Raw genomic sequence first — 19,776 nt, 5'->3', positions numbered from 1 at the left:
TTCTAAATGCGTGTTGTCTAATTGCCTAACTCCTAATATTGTTCATAATTTTTCTACTATGGTTATGTTAAAAAGACCTTCTTATGTTATATTACCTGTTGATTTACAAGATACCCCATGGTTTGGCAATATTGCTTTACAAGTTATTCAGGAAGTCAATGCCTTAATTCGTTCTAAACATTTTGTTGCTACGCTTATTTTAGGTATTGCTGCCTTAATTGCTATTTTGACTTCTCTGACAGTTTCATCTGTTGCCCTGGTTCAAGAAACACATACTGCTCACTTTGTCAATGATCTTACCAAAAATGTTACTTTGGCACTTGCCTTGCAGCACGATATTGATCGCAAAATGGAACAAAAATTAAATGCTTTAGAAGAAACTGTGTTGGCACTTGGTGAAGAAGTCCAGCAAATTAAACGGCTTCTCTCTACCCGGTGCCATGCTCAATTCAGATTTGTGTTATGCCCAAACTTTATAATTCTTCCTATGATTGGACTTTTATTAAAAATCATTTGCTTAGCATATGGCTTGAAAGTGATATTAGCCACGATTTGACTTCTCTCCAGGCTGAGATTTCAGCCATGAGTCAGGCCCACCTGTCTGAACCTGCCTTGTCTGACTTTGCATCTATGTTTTCAGAGTCTTTACGTTCCCTAGCACCATCCAATTGGCTACATTTTCTCATTTCTTTTGGAGTAATTATGCTTGTTACTTTGGTGTGTTGCCTCCTGCTTCCGGTGTTTCTGAAACTCCTCAGTAAGTCCATTACATCACTGTGTCGTGATGTACATTTAATGCAGCTTAAATTTAAAAATAAAGGGGGAACTGTGGCAGCTCCTGCCTCCATGGTTGGCAATGCCACTGTTGCCACCATTGCTCGCCAGTAATTGGATGAAATAAAGAGTGGCTGTACTGTGGATGCTCACAAATAGAGTACGTAAGACCCTCTTCCCCTGTGCGCTGGACTGGACAGTCAATGACGGGTAAGATCCGGGGCACACTAAAGAAGGCACTGGCCAGCCTCATGTCTGTGACTCCTGACGACCTAAGACAGGCGCAGTCCCCGAGGGGCTTCATCATAATAAACTTTGGCGTTCAGATCTAACAAGGCCTACAAGCCTATAAGCCCAATCTAGGCAATAAGCCTGCAGTAAAAAACCCCTTCTTTGCTTGAAAACAAGGCTGCTAAGAGTGTTGCCTACAAACAAGCCTGATGGAATTACCTACAAAGCAGTTTAACCATTAACCAGTTAGTCATTGTTTCTGAATAAGTAGTAACTTAGCAACTTGTCCATAATTATACTATTTTCTTACCTGACTTTTTCTATATATGTAAAAATCAGTTTCAGGAAACGTATTATAAACATATTGTAAACACATATGCTTAGCAACTTGTAAACCATTAGCTAGAAAATTGCATTCTATACCTAGGTAAAAAGAAACATTGTTATGCTGGAAAAATAGATTTTGTGTGACCTAATGCCTTTTGAAAATGTATAAATATGTGTAATGATCTGAGCAAATTACACTCAGATTTTCACTCTCCCTTGAGTGTGTCTGTGTGTCATTCTTTCTTGTCCCCCGCCCTAATTCCTTCGACCACCTTTTGCTCGTTCTCACTCAATCCCTGAGACTGTCTCGATCTCCCACCGCCGCTGGGCTGGGCTGCGGCACCTCTTCTAGGAACCCAGAGCTCCATTCTGCCAAGAAGCTCAAAATCATCATAAATATATATTTTTCCCTACTCACCCAACAAATACTTCCTTTCTATCTCTGTGTCAACTCTGTATAACTAATACAAATAAATAATTCTATCAACAATTCTGCAGGTGCTTTTCCAAGAGAAAAAGGATGAAAGATCAACATGGTTTTTGAGATGAGAATAAGAAACTATTTTAAGGAATCTAAAAGGACTTATATTTAAATATGCAGGATGAAAAATGCACACAAAGTGAGAGGCATTTCTCTTACAAGTGGTTTTCAAGTTGTCTTACCATTCCTCTTCACATGACTAACTGACAAAACCAAGGGAAGGAGTTTAAGCAATTTGTCCACAGTCACAAGAAAGTTAAACTCAAAGTTGGAAATCGCAGGTCATTCCATTCCCATTTACTGCTATTTCTTTGTCATATTCCTGAAATTTTCTATGCATCGATTTTTCCTTTAATATTTCAGAGGTACTACAACTTAATCTGATTGTTTTAAAATCGTGAGTGGCTTAGTATTAGAATTTTACTTTAAACTCATCTTTCCTGTTCATTTTGACTATTCATATTATTAGCCACAGGAGTTCCTTGGCTAAGAAAATGCCTGCTTTTAGGAAACCAGAATTAGCACTAAGTAATTTAACAGTCCTAGAAATAATCTGCCTCTGCTGCCTGAACACAAGTCAACCTTACACAGGAGGCAATCAAGCCCATGCCACAGAAGCCTCCGACAGGGAGCACTGAGACTAAGTCTAATCGGTGATCACAGGTTGGGTTTCTCAGCTCAGCTCCTCGGCATTTCAAATCAAGATTTCAAAGGGAAGTATGGCAGGAAGTCAGGGCTGACATGTTTCTCTTCCTCTGAAGCACCAACTCACACCCCCTGCAACCCTTCATAAGACAATGAGAAAGCAATGATGCCGCTGAGGAAGACCTAATGCAAAGGCAATATAATATACTAGACAGTATGTCTGTGCACTTCCAGGCCAGCAAACACATCGCTGCTCCTTTTCCTATTTCTAATGAGCTGTTCCCTTACTAGTAAGAACATTCAGGATGTCCCTACAATTTTTAATCATCTGTTTGTATAATTTCTTGTTTGTACTCTATGGTTATAACATTATTTTGGTAAACTGGTATTTGTCAACCAGCAAGTTCATATAAAATATACTATAATTTAAAAATAGAGATAAAGATATACCCGCCACCCACTAAAATTTATCAATTAGCACATATGCTTTAGATCATTTTTTCCCCTTAAGCGAAACACTAACATTATCATTCATTCTTTCATTTACTCCACTAATATTTATTGAGCCTCTACTACGAGCTAAGCATTATCTGAGCACTAGATTCAGTAGCATACACTCCATGGAGAGAGGCAGACAATAAATGAGAAAATATATACACAATAAAAATGTCAGGCAGTTATAAATGCTATAACCAGAGGGAAAAAAACATGGAGGAGGGAGAGCACTTTAGACAGGGTGGACAGGATCAACCTCTCTGAAGGAGGTAAAGGGTGAGTAAGAATAAGGAGTGGGAGAGAGAACTACGAAAAAAGTTTTCCAGGCTGAGGCATCTATAAGGGCAAAAGCCCTGACGCAGGTATGCTTGATGTGTCCAGGAAGAACAGAAAGGCTGGGCTCCAGTGCAGTGACTTGGCAGGATATGAAGTAAGAGAGGTATGAGAGTGCCAGATGATAAAGGGCCCTGTAAGCCAACAGAAACTCTGTTTTGTTATTAGGGATTGGAAGTCACCAGGAGCATGTCCTGATCTGACTTTTACTTAAGTGATTCCCCCAATCCTTTTATGAAGTTTGCCCCATGGAAGTGTTAGTTTCCTTCTTCCTAAGAGGTATGAGTTACCCTCAATTTGGTGTTTATCATCCCCATGCATTAAGAAAAAAATACCTTTATTATACAGCCATGCACAATACAGTATTTCCCCGCATGATTTACTCCTTATTTACATGTCATACATACTGTATCTTTCTGCAGCTTTTATTTAACAATGCTTCTGAGTTATATATGTTGATAATATAACTAGATTCATTTTCGCTGCTGTACAGTACTCCATTGTGTGGTGTGCCATAGTGGTCTTAATGTTGTCTGCCATTCTACTTATAGACAACTAGATTATTTCCAATTTTTTATTACATTTTTACAGTAAACATTCTAAAACATGTCTCCTTAAGTGTGATCTCTTGGGAAAACTGTTGTGGGCTAAATTACACCAACAAAATTCATCTGTTCTAACCAACCCCTGATACCTCACATTGTGACTGTATTTGGAGAGAGGGCCTTTAGAGAGATAATTAATGAGGTCATTGGTTGGTCCCTAATCCACTGTAACTGCTCTCCTCATAAGAAATGTAAATGCAGAGGAAAGACCATGTGAAGACACAGGGAGACATTGGTCATCTATAAGTCCAAAGGGAGAGGCCTTAAATGAAACCAACTCTGCCCACACCATGATCTCAGACTGCCTCTAGAACTAAGAGTTGCTTAAGCAACCCAGTCTTTGGTACTTTGTTATGGCAGCCCTAGCAAATTAACACAGTGTTCAAAGTGTGGATTACAACCTACCCATGAATCCTGATATCAATTTACAGGTTTGTGATCATTTTTTAAACTTTCAATTAAAACTTTGAGTAATTCAGAATATAACCAGACTTTGTTGCACGTTTCAGTGTAAGCCCTGATTTATAAAACTTTTGGTTATATATGTATTATATTTAAAATATATAATCTCCATAAAATATATACACATTAAGTGTACACTGGGTTGACATAAAAATGTTAACTCTGCCAGGTTCAGTTAAGTGGAAGAAAACACACACAGAAGCATATCCTGCTGACCACTGAGCAGGAGCAGCAAAGTGATATTTCCTAAGAGGTACAGCCCCATCATCTTCCAGACCCCAGGCATGAAGTGGAGTAAGAGCAATCTGAGAGATGGACACAGTGACAAGCTGCACTGTGAGCCCAGGAACTGCATGCTGATGCCTCTGACCTGTGGGTCACTGTGCAAACCTCCCAATCACTTTCAAATTCTCCAGCTTGCCTTGATCTATTATAGAAAGTTATTTATTTGTATGACTGTTATGATGGGTGCCTAAATATAGCAGGGTAATCATTATGAATACATATAATAAAACTTTTCTAGAAACAAACTGTTTCTTCAAAGCAGTTGTACCAATATGTATTAAGAGCACCTATACACAAGTTCTCATTGTTACATAACAGTATCAACAATTGAGTCAAACTTTATAACTTTCAAGTTGGTAAAGATGGGAGTATCCCATCATTTAATTAATTAATTATTTTTGGTGGGACCCTCGCCGGTGGCTGGGGATCGAACTGGTGCTGCAGAGGCCACGGGCAGCCTCGCAACCAAGTGCTCAACAGGAGGCCCTATCCCTTCATTTTAATTAGTGATAACCTGATGACTAGTGAGAATGAACATATTCATATCTTTATTTTCCAATCAAGTTTCTTTTTTTGTGAACTGCCAGTTCGTCTTTTACCCATTTTCTACTGGCCTGCATGCTTATTTTTCAATAATTTGTAGGGCTTTATAGTCTGGATATTAAACCTTTATCAGTGATGTATTACATATTTCCTTCAAGTCCAGGGCTTATTTTTTCACCTTTGGTGTTGTTTGTAGTGTTATCTTGTGCAGAAGGCTTCTGTTTTTTAAATATAGTCCTACTGAGCTATAATTAACAACATACCATTAAATCTACCCTAACCAAGTAAAAAGTTCAGTAGTTTTATTGTATTTGGTGTGATGCATTAAAATTAAATTAAAACTTAATTGTAGAACATTTTCATCACCCTAGAAACTCCGCAACTTTTAGAAGTTACTCTCTATTCTTCTCTTCCCTGAAGCCAGGGAAAACTCCTACAATGAATTCACCTACATTGGACATTTCATATAAATGGAATCATACATATGGGTTCTTGTGTCTGGTTTGTTACACTGAACATTTCATAATCATGGTTGCGTGTATCAGAACTTCTTATTGCTGAATAAAATTCCACTTTATGGATCTACCTTATTTTGTTTATCCATTTATCAGTTAATGGACATTTGGAAAGCTTCTACTTTTTTGGTTATTACTATTAATGTTGCTATGAATACTATGTACCAGTTTTTGTGTTTGCATATGTTTCATTTCTCTAAGGAATAGATTTGCTGGGTCACATGGAAACTGTTTAATTCTGTTCAACAGATTTAGTGGTATAGTTCACTTAGGTCACCCCCCCCATTTTTTTTGTATATGTTGTGAAGTAGGGATCCAAATTAGTTCACTAGCATGTGGATATCCAGTTGCCTCCATAACATTTGTTGAAAAGGTCATCCTTTCCGCCCCCTTGAATTGTCTTCACACTTCTGCAGAAAACCAACAGACAATAAATATAAGGGTTTATTTCTGAACTTTCAATTACATTCCATTCACCTATAGGTATTATCCTACGACAATATCGTACTGTCCTGATTACTGAATTTTTACGTGAGTGTTGAAATAAGGGTAAGCTGTGCCTTCTAAGACTCTGCCTATCATGGGTTTCTTACATTTCCATATGAATTTCAAGACCAGTTTGCCAATGTCTCTAAAAAAGCAAGTTGGAATTTTGATAGGGGTTAACTAAATTTATAGGTCAATTTGGAAAGTATTAACTCTTTCAGTCCTTAAGTGCATCTCTTCACGTGTACTTAGATTCTCTTTAATTTCTTTCAACAACATTTTGCAATTTTCAGTATCCACATATTATACATTTCCTATTAATTTTTTTCCTAAACATTTTATTCTTTCTGATGTTATTGCATACAGAAGTTTTGATCTAATTTATCAACCTTTAGTTTGTGGTTTGGTGGTTTTAGAACAATCATTCTATCCTTTAAAGCATATATATTTTCTGCTAGATGCTAGAATTTCACATTTTGTGGTTTTCATATTTGAATATCTAACTACCTAAAATTGATTTTACAGAATGGTATGAAGTGGGGATCCATTTTTTTCCCACATAGAAAACTATTTGTCTCAGAACAAGTAATAAAAAGAAAATTCCCCACTGATTTAAATGCTACTGCCATTATCTATCAAAATCCATATTCACAATGCATTCTCTTTCTGGGTTTTCTTTTCTTTTCTTTTTTTTTTAAAGATTTATTTATTTATTTATACAAGCACTGGGTACAGTCAGAAGTGCGGGAGGGTGAGAGAATTCACCAGAGCCAGAGAAGGGAGCAGAACAGGCAGACAGACAGAGGACACTGCTGAGGGGAGCAGCGGGCGGCAGGAGAGGTCTGCGCGCCATGTGGGACCCTCGCCTGGTGGCCGGGGATCGAACCGGAGCTGCAGAGGCTGTGGGCAGCTTCGCAGCCCAGCGCTCAACCGCTGCGCTACCAGGGGAGGCTCTTTCTGGGTTTTCTATTTGGTTCCATTTTTTTCCTATTGTTTGATCAAATCACACTGCCTAAATTACTAGAGATTTATGGTAAATCTTATTACCTAATAAAAGTGACTCCTCTAAAGTGCCTTGGCTCTTCTTGGTCCTTTGCTTTTGTACTTTTAGTCAGTTTGTCAAGAAAGAACGAAGAAAAAAGGGAGGAAGAGAAATAAAGAAAAAAACACTTGGAAGGTAGGATTTTAACTTCATTGCCTTAGGATCAATTTAAGAAAACTGACATTTGCAAACATGTTTTTACCAGTGCAATTTGGGATGCCAAGATGGTTCTGTGTAAGAATACAATGCCTGAGACAGTGGTTTCAATTGTTTAAAGATGTGGTTTGGTTCTCATAACCTGCACTTCAGAAGTCATCTAACTTTTTTTAAAAAGATTTATTTATTTATGCATACAAGAGCTGGAGTACAGGCCAGAATTGCAGGGGGGTGAGATGATTCACTAGAGACAGAGTGGGGAAAGAACAGCTGGATTGACTGAAATACACTGCTGAGGGGAGCAGCGGGCAAGAAAGGAGAGGTCTGCTGCACCATGTGGGTAGCTCCCTGGCTCGAACTCAGGCTGCAGTGGCTGCGGACAGCTTCATAGGTTGAATCTTAACCCCTTGCTCCACCAGGGAGGCCCAGAAGTCATCAAACTCTTAAAAATATCTCTGACATCTTTAAATTTACAAATCGTTTTTACAGAATGATACTACGATTGGAATCTAATGTACAAAAACATCGAAAGTGTGAGGAGATGTATACAGATGTACACAGTGGGGGAAAGCCTACACATTATGGGTGCAATTAGTTAAATTACACTATTTGTATTATGGAATTTATGAACTTTTAAAAGAATGACATTTGTCTATGACAGAACATACTAATGATATTAAATACAAATTTTAGTGTTAAGTATGAGTTTCAAATGTAAAATTGTGCCACCCTCCCTTCTACCACATCCATATGTATATGCAGGATATACATTAAAATGCTATAATGGCTATCTTTGGGTTCTAAAGTTTCAGGAGATATTTATTTTATTTATAGTTTGATAGGTTTAATTTTCTAGAACTCCTATCTTTTTAGTAAACAGCATGAAAGTATATTTACATTCAAGATAAACACTATATATGTCCATTTCTTATTTTATTGAAAACATGCAAATGTCTCAGAAACATTTTCTATTAAAACTAAAAAATGGAGGCCTTTTCAGGTATGCAAACTCTGATAAGGAATATCATACAGCCGCTACTCTACTTACAGGCAAACACTCCCCACTGAAATGTTAAACTCCCATGAGAAAAGGGTTGTTGGGTCCACTGTGGCATTAGGTGCCCACCCCCATCTCTATCACCTGTGAATCAGGAGATCCAGTCCCACTCCACAGTGTGACCCCAGGGCCCGCCCTGTGTGCCAGTATTCCCAGAGAAGGGAAACTGCCCGCTGCGAGACCAGAGCCCAGAGCTGAGGGGCTGAGGTTCCAAGGCCAGAGCAGGTCAGAGGTGGGAGAGCGCTCAGGTGAAGACGCAGAACCCACGCAGAGCAGCACTGTCTCCAGTGTCCTGATCACACCTGCCTGTTACCCCGATACTTCTCTGGAGACATGAAGTGCTATGAGGAGCCATGGGTGGCAGGTGAGGACGGAACTCCGTGCAGAACCTCACAGTGCAGATGCTGGGGACGCCACTGAACTAAGGTGTTCTGGGCCGTGACACACACAAGGCTCCATGTTGAGTTCTCAGTAGGAAAGCAGGAAGGTAAAATACCCATCTGTTTTATGGATAGCTTTGGAAAACACCACTGAGTCTATTCCTTATGAGATACCTGTGGGCAAAAATTAAGAAACCTGTTCTGGTTGTAAGAAGAAATGTGGACTTCCTTCTTTTCAAAGTTTGCCTGCTGAAAAAGGGGACACTTCTGGAAATAAACATTTAGAAAGTGGAATAATTTGTGTGAAGAGCCCAAAGCCCCAAACTATTTTCTCTAGTATGTGTGGTATGTGGTAGGGAGAGGTTAGTACATTTCAGTAAAATTCCAGGAAAAGACTAGCCTCCCCAATCAGCTCTGAAGAGATAAAATCTTCTGACATCCCTTTCTAGTAAACACCTCAAAAGTTGCCATTAAGTTCTGAATTTCCAAATCCCATGTTACGACAAAGAAAGACAAACCTGAACACAACTGATATTCTACTGATAGTATTACTGAGTTAGTTATTTAACACAGTCTGGAATTCAGTCTTCTAGTAAAAATGAGGACAAAATAAACCTAGCAAGGGGCCTCCCTGGTGGCTCAAGGTGTAGGGCACTGCACTATGAAGCTGTCTGCAGCCTCTGCAGCACAAGTTTGATCCCTGGCCAGGAAGCAACCCACATGGTAAAGCAGACCTCTCCTGTCTCGCCCGCTGCTCCCCTCAGCAGTGTATTTCAGTCAGTCTGCCTGTTCTGTTCCCCACACATCTCTGGCCTGTACCCCAGCTCTAGTGTGCATAAATAAATAAATCTTTAAAATATATATACACACACACACATATATATATACACATATATATGTATATGTATATATATATACACACACACACCTAGCAAGGCCCTTGTGAAATCAGGCAAGTAAAGAAGCTGGGAAAGAGCCTGGCTTAGTAAGTGGTCCTGAGTACTGTTATTAGTCTTGGGTTTATTGCCACCCAGATACTGCTTACTCTTGCTCGGCCTCCTAATACTTCTGTTCTTGCCTAATCAACCTTCTGCAGTGGTGCAAGCGTCCTCCCTGGAACATTATGATTCCCCATTATAACATCCTTAGCGTCTCCACTTCTATCTACCAACTCGTATGGCTTCAACTACTACCCATTCATTCAAATAAGATTTCTAGATTTCTATTACATACCAGTCATAACACAAATAGTACAAGCTCAGATGTTTGCTGAAGGGACTTACCAATTACAGCAAGCGGATTATTAGAATAATTCAAACCTTCACTTTTGACAGGGCAGTATTTATCTGTATAGCAGTTTCAAATCTTTCCAGATTACAAAAATCACTATCTTCCCAAGCTCAGATATGTGGTAGTTGGAGTAAAGGTAGATCATACTCATAGTCTCAGTACATCTCATGTTACACTATACTGAGAAAATATCAGAAAGCAGGACCTCCCTGGTGGCCGAGGGGTCAAGTCTCAGCGCTATCACCATGACAGCTCACCATGCAGGCCTGAGTTCAATCCTCTGCCAAAAGTTAACCCACAGATGGCACAGCAGACCTCTCCTATCTCGCCTGCTGCTCCCCCAGCAGTATATTTCAGTCAGTCTGCCTGCTCTGCCCCCCACTGTCTGGTGAATCCTCTCTCCCCTCCCCCCCACACCTCTGGCCCACAGCCCAGCTCTTCTATGCAAAAATAAATAAAATCTTAAAAACAAAAAGGAAAAGAAAATATCAGAAAGCAGCAGACTGACTTATAGCAGACCACATTAAAAAAAGAACCTCCAACAACTGGGATTATATATACATGTATAAGTTCTACAATCAGGAGCTAAAATTATTTTAAAACAAAAGGAAAAATAGTCACTATAACCTTCATAATGGATCTTCAAAGTAGTCCTAAAGACACCAAACAGGAAATAAATTTTCTAAGGTTAAATGGGTGAAATGCATTTACTTGCTTAATCAGTCACAAACTATAAATTATATTACAGTAGCTGTCTTAGAAGCTATTCAGAAGGCAACTGACTTTTGAAGCTACAAACCACGTATTTAATTAAGGCAGGCACACCCACTCAGAATGCAAACACAGCCTCTACCCATCCCTCTCAATTGCCTATTCTGCCAATAAACACTGCTTCTTTCTTTCAAAAATTGAATCTAATTGAATCTCAACCAATTAACTATCTTGCTCAGAGCAGCAACTGAGGTTCCTAGAACATCTAGGCCAACCTTAAAAAGTGGGTGAGTTCGCCTTCGCTGAATATCCAAGTTCTAAAATAGCACCTTAAGAATAAAAGTGGCTTATTTATTAAATATTGGTCTCATTTCCCAAGAATTTTTATTAAAGAGGATTTCTGACTACCTAAAATGAATTTGGAAACTACCATTATCCAGCCAGTAGGAATGGAAATGTCCTTCCCCTTGGAGCAACTAGCATTTTAAACAAAAATCTAGTTCTACAAGTTGTAACTTGTGTTACAACATAATTTGTGCAAAGCCTGGAGATCTTCCTTCAGTTGCCTGTCTCAGGTCCTGAGAAAACTGAACAGGTAGGTATCCTGGCCATCCTAGCTACTCCCCTTGTTCCTGTCTCATAACTAACTTCTTTTCAGTTACTGTTTCTTCTGGTGGAAACAAAAACTAGTGGCTATTTAGTAAACTACCCTTTATTATTCATTTGCTTCCTTCTAAGTACAAGCAGTATAACCCACACTGTCCTTTCTACTTTGCTTGCTTTTTATTTTAAACAAGAACATAACTTGTGCTCCAATTCCTTAAGATAAAAATCTCATCTCTTCTGGCAGCTAGAAAGCTCTTACCTTTCTACTACTTTAGGAAAGAAAAGTTCAAAACTGTTTCAAAGATGGATTTTTTTTTCCTTTCATATTCATTAGCTAATTAAGGAAGGTAAAATGTGTTCCAATCAAAATTTCTATTTAAAAAAACAACATATGCGCTCAAAATGGGGGGGGGGCTGTTGAAAAAAAGAGCTTTAAAAATTAAAAAAAACAACAGTATATTTCCAGTGTGACCAAACTCTAGCATTTATTTCATTAAATGTTAAATCCACAGTAAGAAATTCATGGTAATTAAGATCTCTGAACACTGCAACATGCTGCTGAGAAAGTTTCCTGCAAATCCTCCAGAGGTCTTTAAAAGTAGGGTAGACTCATCTCTCAAATTAGTTTTAATAAAGTCCTACAAAGAGATAAAAGGACTTAATTACATAAACCCCTAAAGGTTCCTTCCAGTTCTAATTCTGCCAAAGCTTCCAATTCTAACTTTCTCAAAATTTCCCTAATGGTAATTGCCACCTTTTACTTCAAATAAAGGCTGACACTTTGTTGAATGGCAGAGGAAGGATTACTGCTTTATTACTAGTCTTCCTTGTGAAAACTTTGTGTCTGCTATCATTAAAAAACAGTAAAAGCAAATCCCCACTGTTCCCGTGGTATTTCCCCTTTACTCACACTACCACCACACTCACACTTCTGATACCAGATGTCAAGTCTGGGTCTTTTTTCCACCACCCAGCAGTTCTGCAACACCAGCTGGGTGTCCTAGAGTTTAATTCAATTCTGACACTGTCTACCTAGAGATAGAATCAGATACCACAGGTTAGGGCTCCCTCCCACAAGACTGCCTCCCCAATGAACTGCAGATGTCAACGGCAAAGTCCATATTGTTAGCTGTGCTTCTGAACTATCAGCTATAAAAGGGAGGTCCCAGGACCTCCTCCTCTTATTCCACTAATTTTCTAGGGCAGTACGGATAACTCAAGAAAAGAATAACTTATTATTCAGCAGCTTATTATAAAAGAATATGATAATGGTGAAAGATACAAACATCAGATGGAAGAGATACAGAGGACAAGGTATAAGTCACATGCTACTCTCCTAGCACCTCCATCTGTTCAGCGACCTGGAAGTTCTGTGAACCCCTTACTTTGGGGAATTTTATGGCCGTTTCATTACACAGACCGATCAATCATTAACTCCATTTCCCCACGTCTCTCCTCTCTCTGGAAAATTCCAAACTTCTAATCATGCTTTGGTCTTTCTGGTGACCAGCCCCCTCCCCCCGGCCCCCCACCAAGGAGCCCACCAAAAGTCACCTCATTGAAACAAAAGATAACAATCACCCAAGAAATTCCCAGGGATTTAGAAACTGTATGTCAGGAATTAGTCAAAAGTCAGATATTAGAACAAAAGATGTTCCCAATGCACTTAGCACTTAGGAAGTATTACATGTTTCAGAAGCTCTATGCCAGGAACCAGGGGCATACACAAATATGTATTTTTGTCCTATTATCTCATTAGCTATCAATAAACAACAGCAAACAAAAAAACAAGTGTCTGGTGAGTATGTGGAAAAATTAGAAGCCTTGTGCAATGTTGATGGCAATATAAAAACAGTACACCTGCTGGGGAAAACAGTATGGTGGTTTCCCTAAAAATTAAAAATAGAATCACCATATAATCTGTTAATTCCAGTGCTGGGTATACACACAAAAGAAGTGAAACCAGAGTCTTGAAGAGACAGACACTGATTTGTACAGATTTTCATAGCTGCATAGTTCAAACAGTTAACACATGGAAGCAACCTGCGTGTCCAATGATAGATTAAGCAAAAAGTGGTAGAGACCGTCATGTTTAGCCGCTGAACAACAGAACTCCATTCTGAGAAATGCTTCACTAGGTGAGCTGCCATTGTGCAAATGTCAGCGTGTAATTACACAAACCTACATGCACTAGCCTACTCACTCACACCTTGGCAGTATGGTACGGTGGGACCACTGTCATATATTTGGTCCATCATTGACTGAAACATCAAAGTTAAGCAATGCATGACTGCACATACCATGGAACACTGTTCGGCCTTAAAAAGGAAGGAATTCTGATACATGTTCCTATAAGGATAAGTCATGAGGACACTAAGCTAAATGAAAAAATTCCATTACAAAAATACAAACATTGTATGATTTCACCCATATCAATCACTTAGAACAAATTCACTAAGACAGAAGTGTGGTGGTTTTCAAGGAATGAGGAAAGGAAGAATGAAGAATTACTGTTTCATAAAGTTTCAGTTTCACAAGATGAAAAGTTCCGGAGATGGATGATGGTGATGGTTGCACAACACTATGAATGTATTTAGTATCACTCAACTCTACACTCAAAAATGTTTAAAATATATATTTCATTTTTTCATTTACCACAATTTTTAAAATTTATTTATGCATACAAGGGCTGGGGTGTAGGCCAGAGATGTGGGGGATGAGAGGATTCACCAGAAACAGAGCGGGGAAGAGAACAGGCAGGCTGACTGAAATACACTGGGGAGCAGTGGACAAGAGAGGAGAGGTCTGCCTCGCCATGTAGGTTGCTCCCTGGCAGGCCCAGGATCAAACTCATGCTGTCTGCTGAGGCTTTGGATTGCCTCATAGTGCGGTGCCTTAATTCCCTGTGCCACCAGGGAGGCCCGGCCACAATTTTTTAGATGGGAGGAAAAACAGAAAATAAGCAGAAATGTCTTACTGTTCATACACCATTTCTACTACAAGATGTATTTACTTGAACTCAACCCAAATCCAGGAGTTCAAACACAGAACCCGAAACTTTTTTCTTTTAAAGATTTATTTATTTATTTATTTATTTATTTATTTATTTATACAAGCACTTGGTACAGTCAGAAGCACCGGAGGGTGAGAGAAATCACCAGAGCCAGAGTGGGGAGCAGAGGGCGGCAGGAGAGGTCTGCGCACCATGTGGGACCCTTCTCCGGGGGCTGGGGAGCAGCCGGGGATTGAACCGGCGCTGCAGAGGCTGCAGGCAGCTTCACAACCCAGCGCTCAACCGCTGCGTCACCGGGGAGGACCGGAACCAGAAACTCTTGAAAGGAATCTTGCAAGTTTCTAACTGCTATCCTAATCATCGAAAGACAAATAATGCTGGGGAATGAAGTTAATAAGGCTCTTGCAGCCCTAATAAAAATTTTAGGGCATTCCACTACACCAGTCTTTCAAATGCCACCACACTGCCTTGTGTGGACTTTTCCACAAATATATCTGAAACAGTCATTAGACTCCTACAGATTCTTAAATTTTATCTTAGCAACCTGATATGTCTTTACCTTATTAGTCGGCAATCTCTGAAGAAATATGCCTCCAAATGCTAAGTTATTAGGGATGATGAGAACTCCTATGTGAAGTTAAACGCAAAGCACCTATGAAATATGATCACCTTTCTCTTGATTTTCTTTTCCCTTTTAAAAACCATAACTCACTCATTTTCCTCTTATTTTTTGAGTTTTCCCCATTATATTTCCCTGTTATAATGTGTAGTTCAGTGGTTTTTCACTTATGAGCCATTCATATACACTGCTGGGAAAACAACTCCTTCCATTGCTAACAATGAACTAATTGTTATCACTTTATCTCTCACAGTTATTTCTTTAAAAATAAAAACAAATCTGGGCCTCCCTGGTGGCGCAAGGGTTAAGATGCAACCTATGAAGCTGTCCACAGCTTCTGCAGCACGAGTTCAATCCCCAGCCCGCCAGGGAGAAACCCACATGGTGCAGCAGACCTCTCTTGACTGCCCGCTGCTCCCCTCAGCAGTGTACTTTGGTCAGTCGGCCTGTTCTGTTCCCCACTCTGTCTCTGGTGAATCTTCTCACCCCTGTGCCTCTCTGGCCAGTACCCCAGCTCTTGTATGCATAAATAAATAAATCTTTTTTTAAAAAAGATTTATTTATTTATTTATACAAGCACTGGGCACAGTCAGAAGCACGGGAGAGTGAGAGAATTCACCAGAGCCAGAGCGGGGAGCAGAGCAGGCAGAAGGACCGAAGTACACTGCTGAGGGGAGCAGCTGGCGGCAGGAGAGGTCTGCGCGCCCTGTGGGACCCTCCTCCGGTGGCCGGGGAGCAGCCGGGGATGGAACCAGCGCTGCAGAGGTTGCGGGCAGCTTCGCAGCCCAGCGCTCAACCGCTGCGCCACCGGGGAGGCCCTAAATAAATAAATCTTTACCAAAAAAAAACCCATATCGTTTGAATCTGTGTACTGTGTTGCTTTATACCTTGTAACATCAGGGGTGAGCAAGTTTTTCATATTTTATATACCCTCCCTCCCACCTCAACTCCCATACTCTTAATATGTCAACATGACCTGGAGAAATGGTTTACTTTATTTCCCACCAAAGATTAACAGCCTATAAACCGTAACTACTGATTGGGCGAGAAAGATACCAGATATTTATGTTAAAGTCAAATTAAATCACAACAGTGACACTCCTGTTGAGGGCCAGACACCGCTTCAAAAAATTTTTCCCGTAATTATTGAATGAGATTTGTAAGTATTAAAAATAAATTGCAAGGGCCTCCCTGGTGGCACAAGGGGTTAAGCATCGCACTATGAAGCTGTCTGCAGCCTCTGCAACACGAGTTCGAGCCCCCTCTCCCCCTCCGGCCAGGGAGCCATCCACATGGCACAGCAGACCTCTCCTGTCTCGCCCGTATTTCAGTCAGTCTGCCTGTTCTGTTCCCCATTCTATCTCCGGTGAATCCTCTCACCCCCTGCATCTCTGGCCTGTACCCCAGCTCTTGCATGCATAACTAAATATTCTAAAATAAATAAATAAAAATAAAAATAAATTGCAAGTTGACTTTGAAACACAACACTTGCAGGAACACTGATCTTGCACTTTTTAAGCAGCTCATCTTTCAAAACACACTGCAGCAAAGTTACTGTCAGTCCAGAGAACTGGAAGGTTGATAAAAATTTTATCTTGAATTCAGAACTTTTAAAACTATTTCCGAACTACCTGGACTTGGTGATTCAACCTTAATGAGTAGAGAGACTCATCCATTATCACCACCAGGGTAAACAACCCCCTTGCGCGAGGGAACAGGATGATGCTTTCGAGGCACTGAGCCGGGATCCCTGCCAAGTGGTCCAGGGTGCAGCAGGCGGGGAGGGCGGGCATGCGGCGGGGAGGGGCGGGGGGTGCCCGCCTGGCAGCACCTCCGAACTTTCTACGCCCCCCCCCGGGGGTCCCCCTCGGAGGGCGTGGGGCCCGGGGAGGACGCACCGCCTCCGGGGACAGAACCTGAAGCTGGGGCTGGGTCAGGCTCCCCCCGGCTCCGGAGGGGCCACTGGCTGCTCCCCGGCCGGCGGCCCGCACTCCCGGCCGGGTCGGGCCGCGCCCAAACCTGGGGGTGGGGGGCGAGGAAACGCTCAGGCCCGGGGGCCCGGGGGGCCCCGCGCCGCCCTTGGGCCTCGGGCCCCCGCCGCCAGCACCCCCGAGCCGCCCGGCGCCCGCCCCCGCGGCCGGGGCCGCGACCTCGCCCCGCCCGGCCGCCCCTCCGCCCGCCCGCAAGGGCGCCGGCTCGCGGGGCCCCAGCGCCCCGGGCCGCCCCGTCCCCGCGTACCTGGCCGGCGGCGGCGGCGCTGCTCCTCACGTACCCGTTCCGCACGTCCCCGTTCGCCACGCAGCCGTTCGGCCGCGGCGGGCGGCGGCAGCAGCAGCCTCCGGGCCCCGGCCGCATCGTCCCGGCAGCACCAGGCGCAGGGCAGGCTCTGTGGGCGGCGGCGGCTCCGGCCCGCTCCGCTCCCCTCCCGCCCCCCGAAACCGGAAGTGGCCGCACGCGGCCGCCAATTCCCGGCGCGGCCGTCACTTGGGGGCGGGGCCCACGCCCGCGAGGCCGCCGCTCGCCCGAGGCCCGCCGCCGAGGGCCTGACCGGAGGGGCGGCGGGAGGGTCGCGAGGCCCGGGGGCCACCGGCCAATCCGGAGCAGGCGGGGGCGGAGCCAGGTGCCGCCTGGCCAATCACGGACGAGAGTGAGGGGACTTGCCCGAAGACAGGGGTCTCTGGGGGACGGGTGGGTCTGGGAACCTGATTGGAGGCGCCCGCCCGGGTGGGTAGAACTTGGCTGCTTAATGGTCCCCACTGAGGAGGAGGCGGGGCCAGGGAGAAGCAGCCAATCAGGATGTGAGGAGAGGAACGAGGCGGAACCTCTGTCTCTAGAGCGGGTTCCTGGGCTCGCCCGGACCGGTGGCGCCCTCCCTGCCCTTGCCTCCGGGGAAGCTCTCGGTTGGAATCCCAGTCCTAGACAGGGCGTCTTTATTTAATTAGCTAATTCCTCTGCGGGTGTTTATAGACTAGTCTTTTTGACGTCCTCACACTGTTCTTCAGTATGCACCGTGCAGCGCACATTTCTTAAATAATAATTGGGATGTCTCTTGGCTCCGTCCCTATCAGGGTTTCCTGCACAATCTCCTTTCTAGAGACTTCCTTGAAAGTCAGACAACCTGGTCTCGTTCCAGCTGCTTCTAACTGGATGCTAAATCTTGAGTATTTAACCACGTTGGGAGCCTAATTGCTTATAAAGACCTGAATACTTCCTGTTTCATAATCTCGCTGCAAAAAATTATATTAATCAATCTTTGGGCACCCGTCACAATACCTGGTTCTTATTGTTATAGGGTAGCTCCAATATTGAACGGGTTGCCTGGCTGTGGGTCCTCACCCGAGCACTTAAAAGGGGCTTATGAATACTCCACTACAGGCACACACAAAAGGGTAATAAAAGGTTTATTTACAAGGGAAAAGGAAATAAGGAAAATGTACAACTCAGGGAGAAAATAGGGAAATAAAGTCTTTAATGCGTCCTACCCGATCCGCCGACCTGGAAACCCAAAGGCACTCTTCAGAGCTGGCCGAAGGCTGCGAGCTGGCGGAGAGTCAAAATGGGGGACCCCTCCAAAGCCCATGTGTTTGGCTTTTTACCAACCTGGCTGCTTAACCCCACCCTCGGGTCCCAGCCACCTTCCCTTTGGTGGTGATGGGATTTGGAGTTCCCAGTGTCTTTGGCTTTGACCTGGGGTGGGGGTGGAGTCCACTAAGCCTGTATGGAATTAGCTTTAGGACATCATTTTCCCCCTAACATTATTAGAGCATAATATTATTTTCCACCCCTGTAATTCTATATTCCCGTGAAGGCTAGAAAGGAAATGAATCCACATGTAGCATGAGACTTTGCATTACCATGAAGAATTAAGTGTTACTGTTAAGCGGATAGACACTGCAGTGGATCTGGGTTTGAATCCTGACCCTGTCACTTACAGGATGAGTGAGCTGAGTGACCTGTATATGTCTTCACAGTGGAGATAAGAATAGTTTTTCTAAGTATTTACAAGTTTTTCTAAGTATACACTAAGTATACACTTAGTTTTTCTAAGTATACACAAGCATATTTTGTACAAGACCTGGCCATTAGTGAATGTTCATTAAATGTTGATTATTAATTGCTTAATGCACCAATGTGAGCTTCCGCGTTCTTCCTCCGCCCTAACCCCTCAGGAGTTTTAGAAAGGGGGTGGACAAGCTATCAATTTTGCATGACTTTGGACTGAACAACCTAACAGCAGGTGGGTGGAGCAGATCTCTTGCGTCAATAAACACTACAATCCCAATGGAGAAAGCTAAAAAAGAAACACATAGCTTGCACCTCGTGGAACGTATGTTCTGGAAACAGACAAATCGATACACATATAGTAAATAACAATAAGAGGCCAACTAGGGCTACAAAGATTAGGGGACAGGAGTTTTACTAAGGGGAGCCGGATGGCAGCGACGTAAACAGGCAGTTTTATAAAGGGAAGTTTTCTATGTAGGAAGTTTTCAGGGCAAGAATCTAGTTGGAAGCAGGGCTAAGGGACTGAATTGAAGTTTAGACAAGGGACTGAATGAATTTGGAGACCCGGTTGGGAGGAAGGGATGAGGCGAGCTTGATCTTGAAGGGTAAGCAGGATTTGGAGAGCTGGAAATGAGAAGGAAAGGGAGTGTGTTCCTGGGAAAGGGAGCCTTCAGAAGTTCAGGTGCAGAGGCTGGAAAGGGCAAAGTCTTGAACT

General features: G+C 42.6%; 1 protein-coding gene across 1 annotated transcript in view; it reads right to left on the bottom strand.

The window, feature by feature from the left end:
* The window catches only part of SPTLC2 (serine palmitoyltransferase long chain base subunit 2), a gene marked incomplete at both ends in the record, with an annotated part of 103,036 nt that extends 85,625 nt beyond the window's left edge, over positions 1-17,411 (bottom strand). The window contains one exon of the mRNA XM_084241079.1: positions 17,295-17,411. Within this exon, the coding sequence (XP_084097205.1) occupies positions 17,295-17,411 (117 nt within the window). The remainder of the gene's footprint in view (positions 1-17,294) is intronic.
* Between the last annotated feature and the right edge of the window lie 2,365 nt (positions 17,412-19,776).

Source organism: Talpa europaea, assembly GCF_964194135.1.
Source record: "Talpa europaea genome assembly, chromosome: 8".
NCBI classification, from domain to species: Eukaryota; Metazoa; Chordata; class Mammalia; order Eulipotyphla; family Talpidae; genus Talpa; species Talpa europaea.
This window is presented reverse-complemented; position numbering and strand designations above follow the sequence as displayed.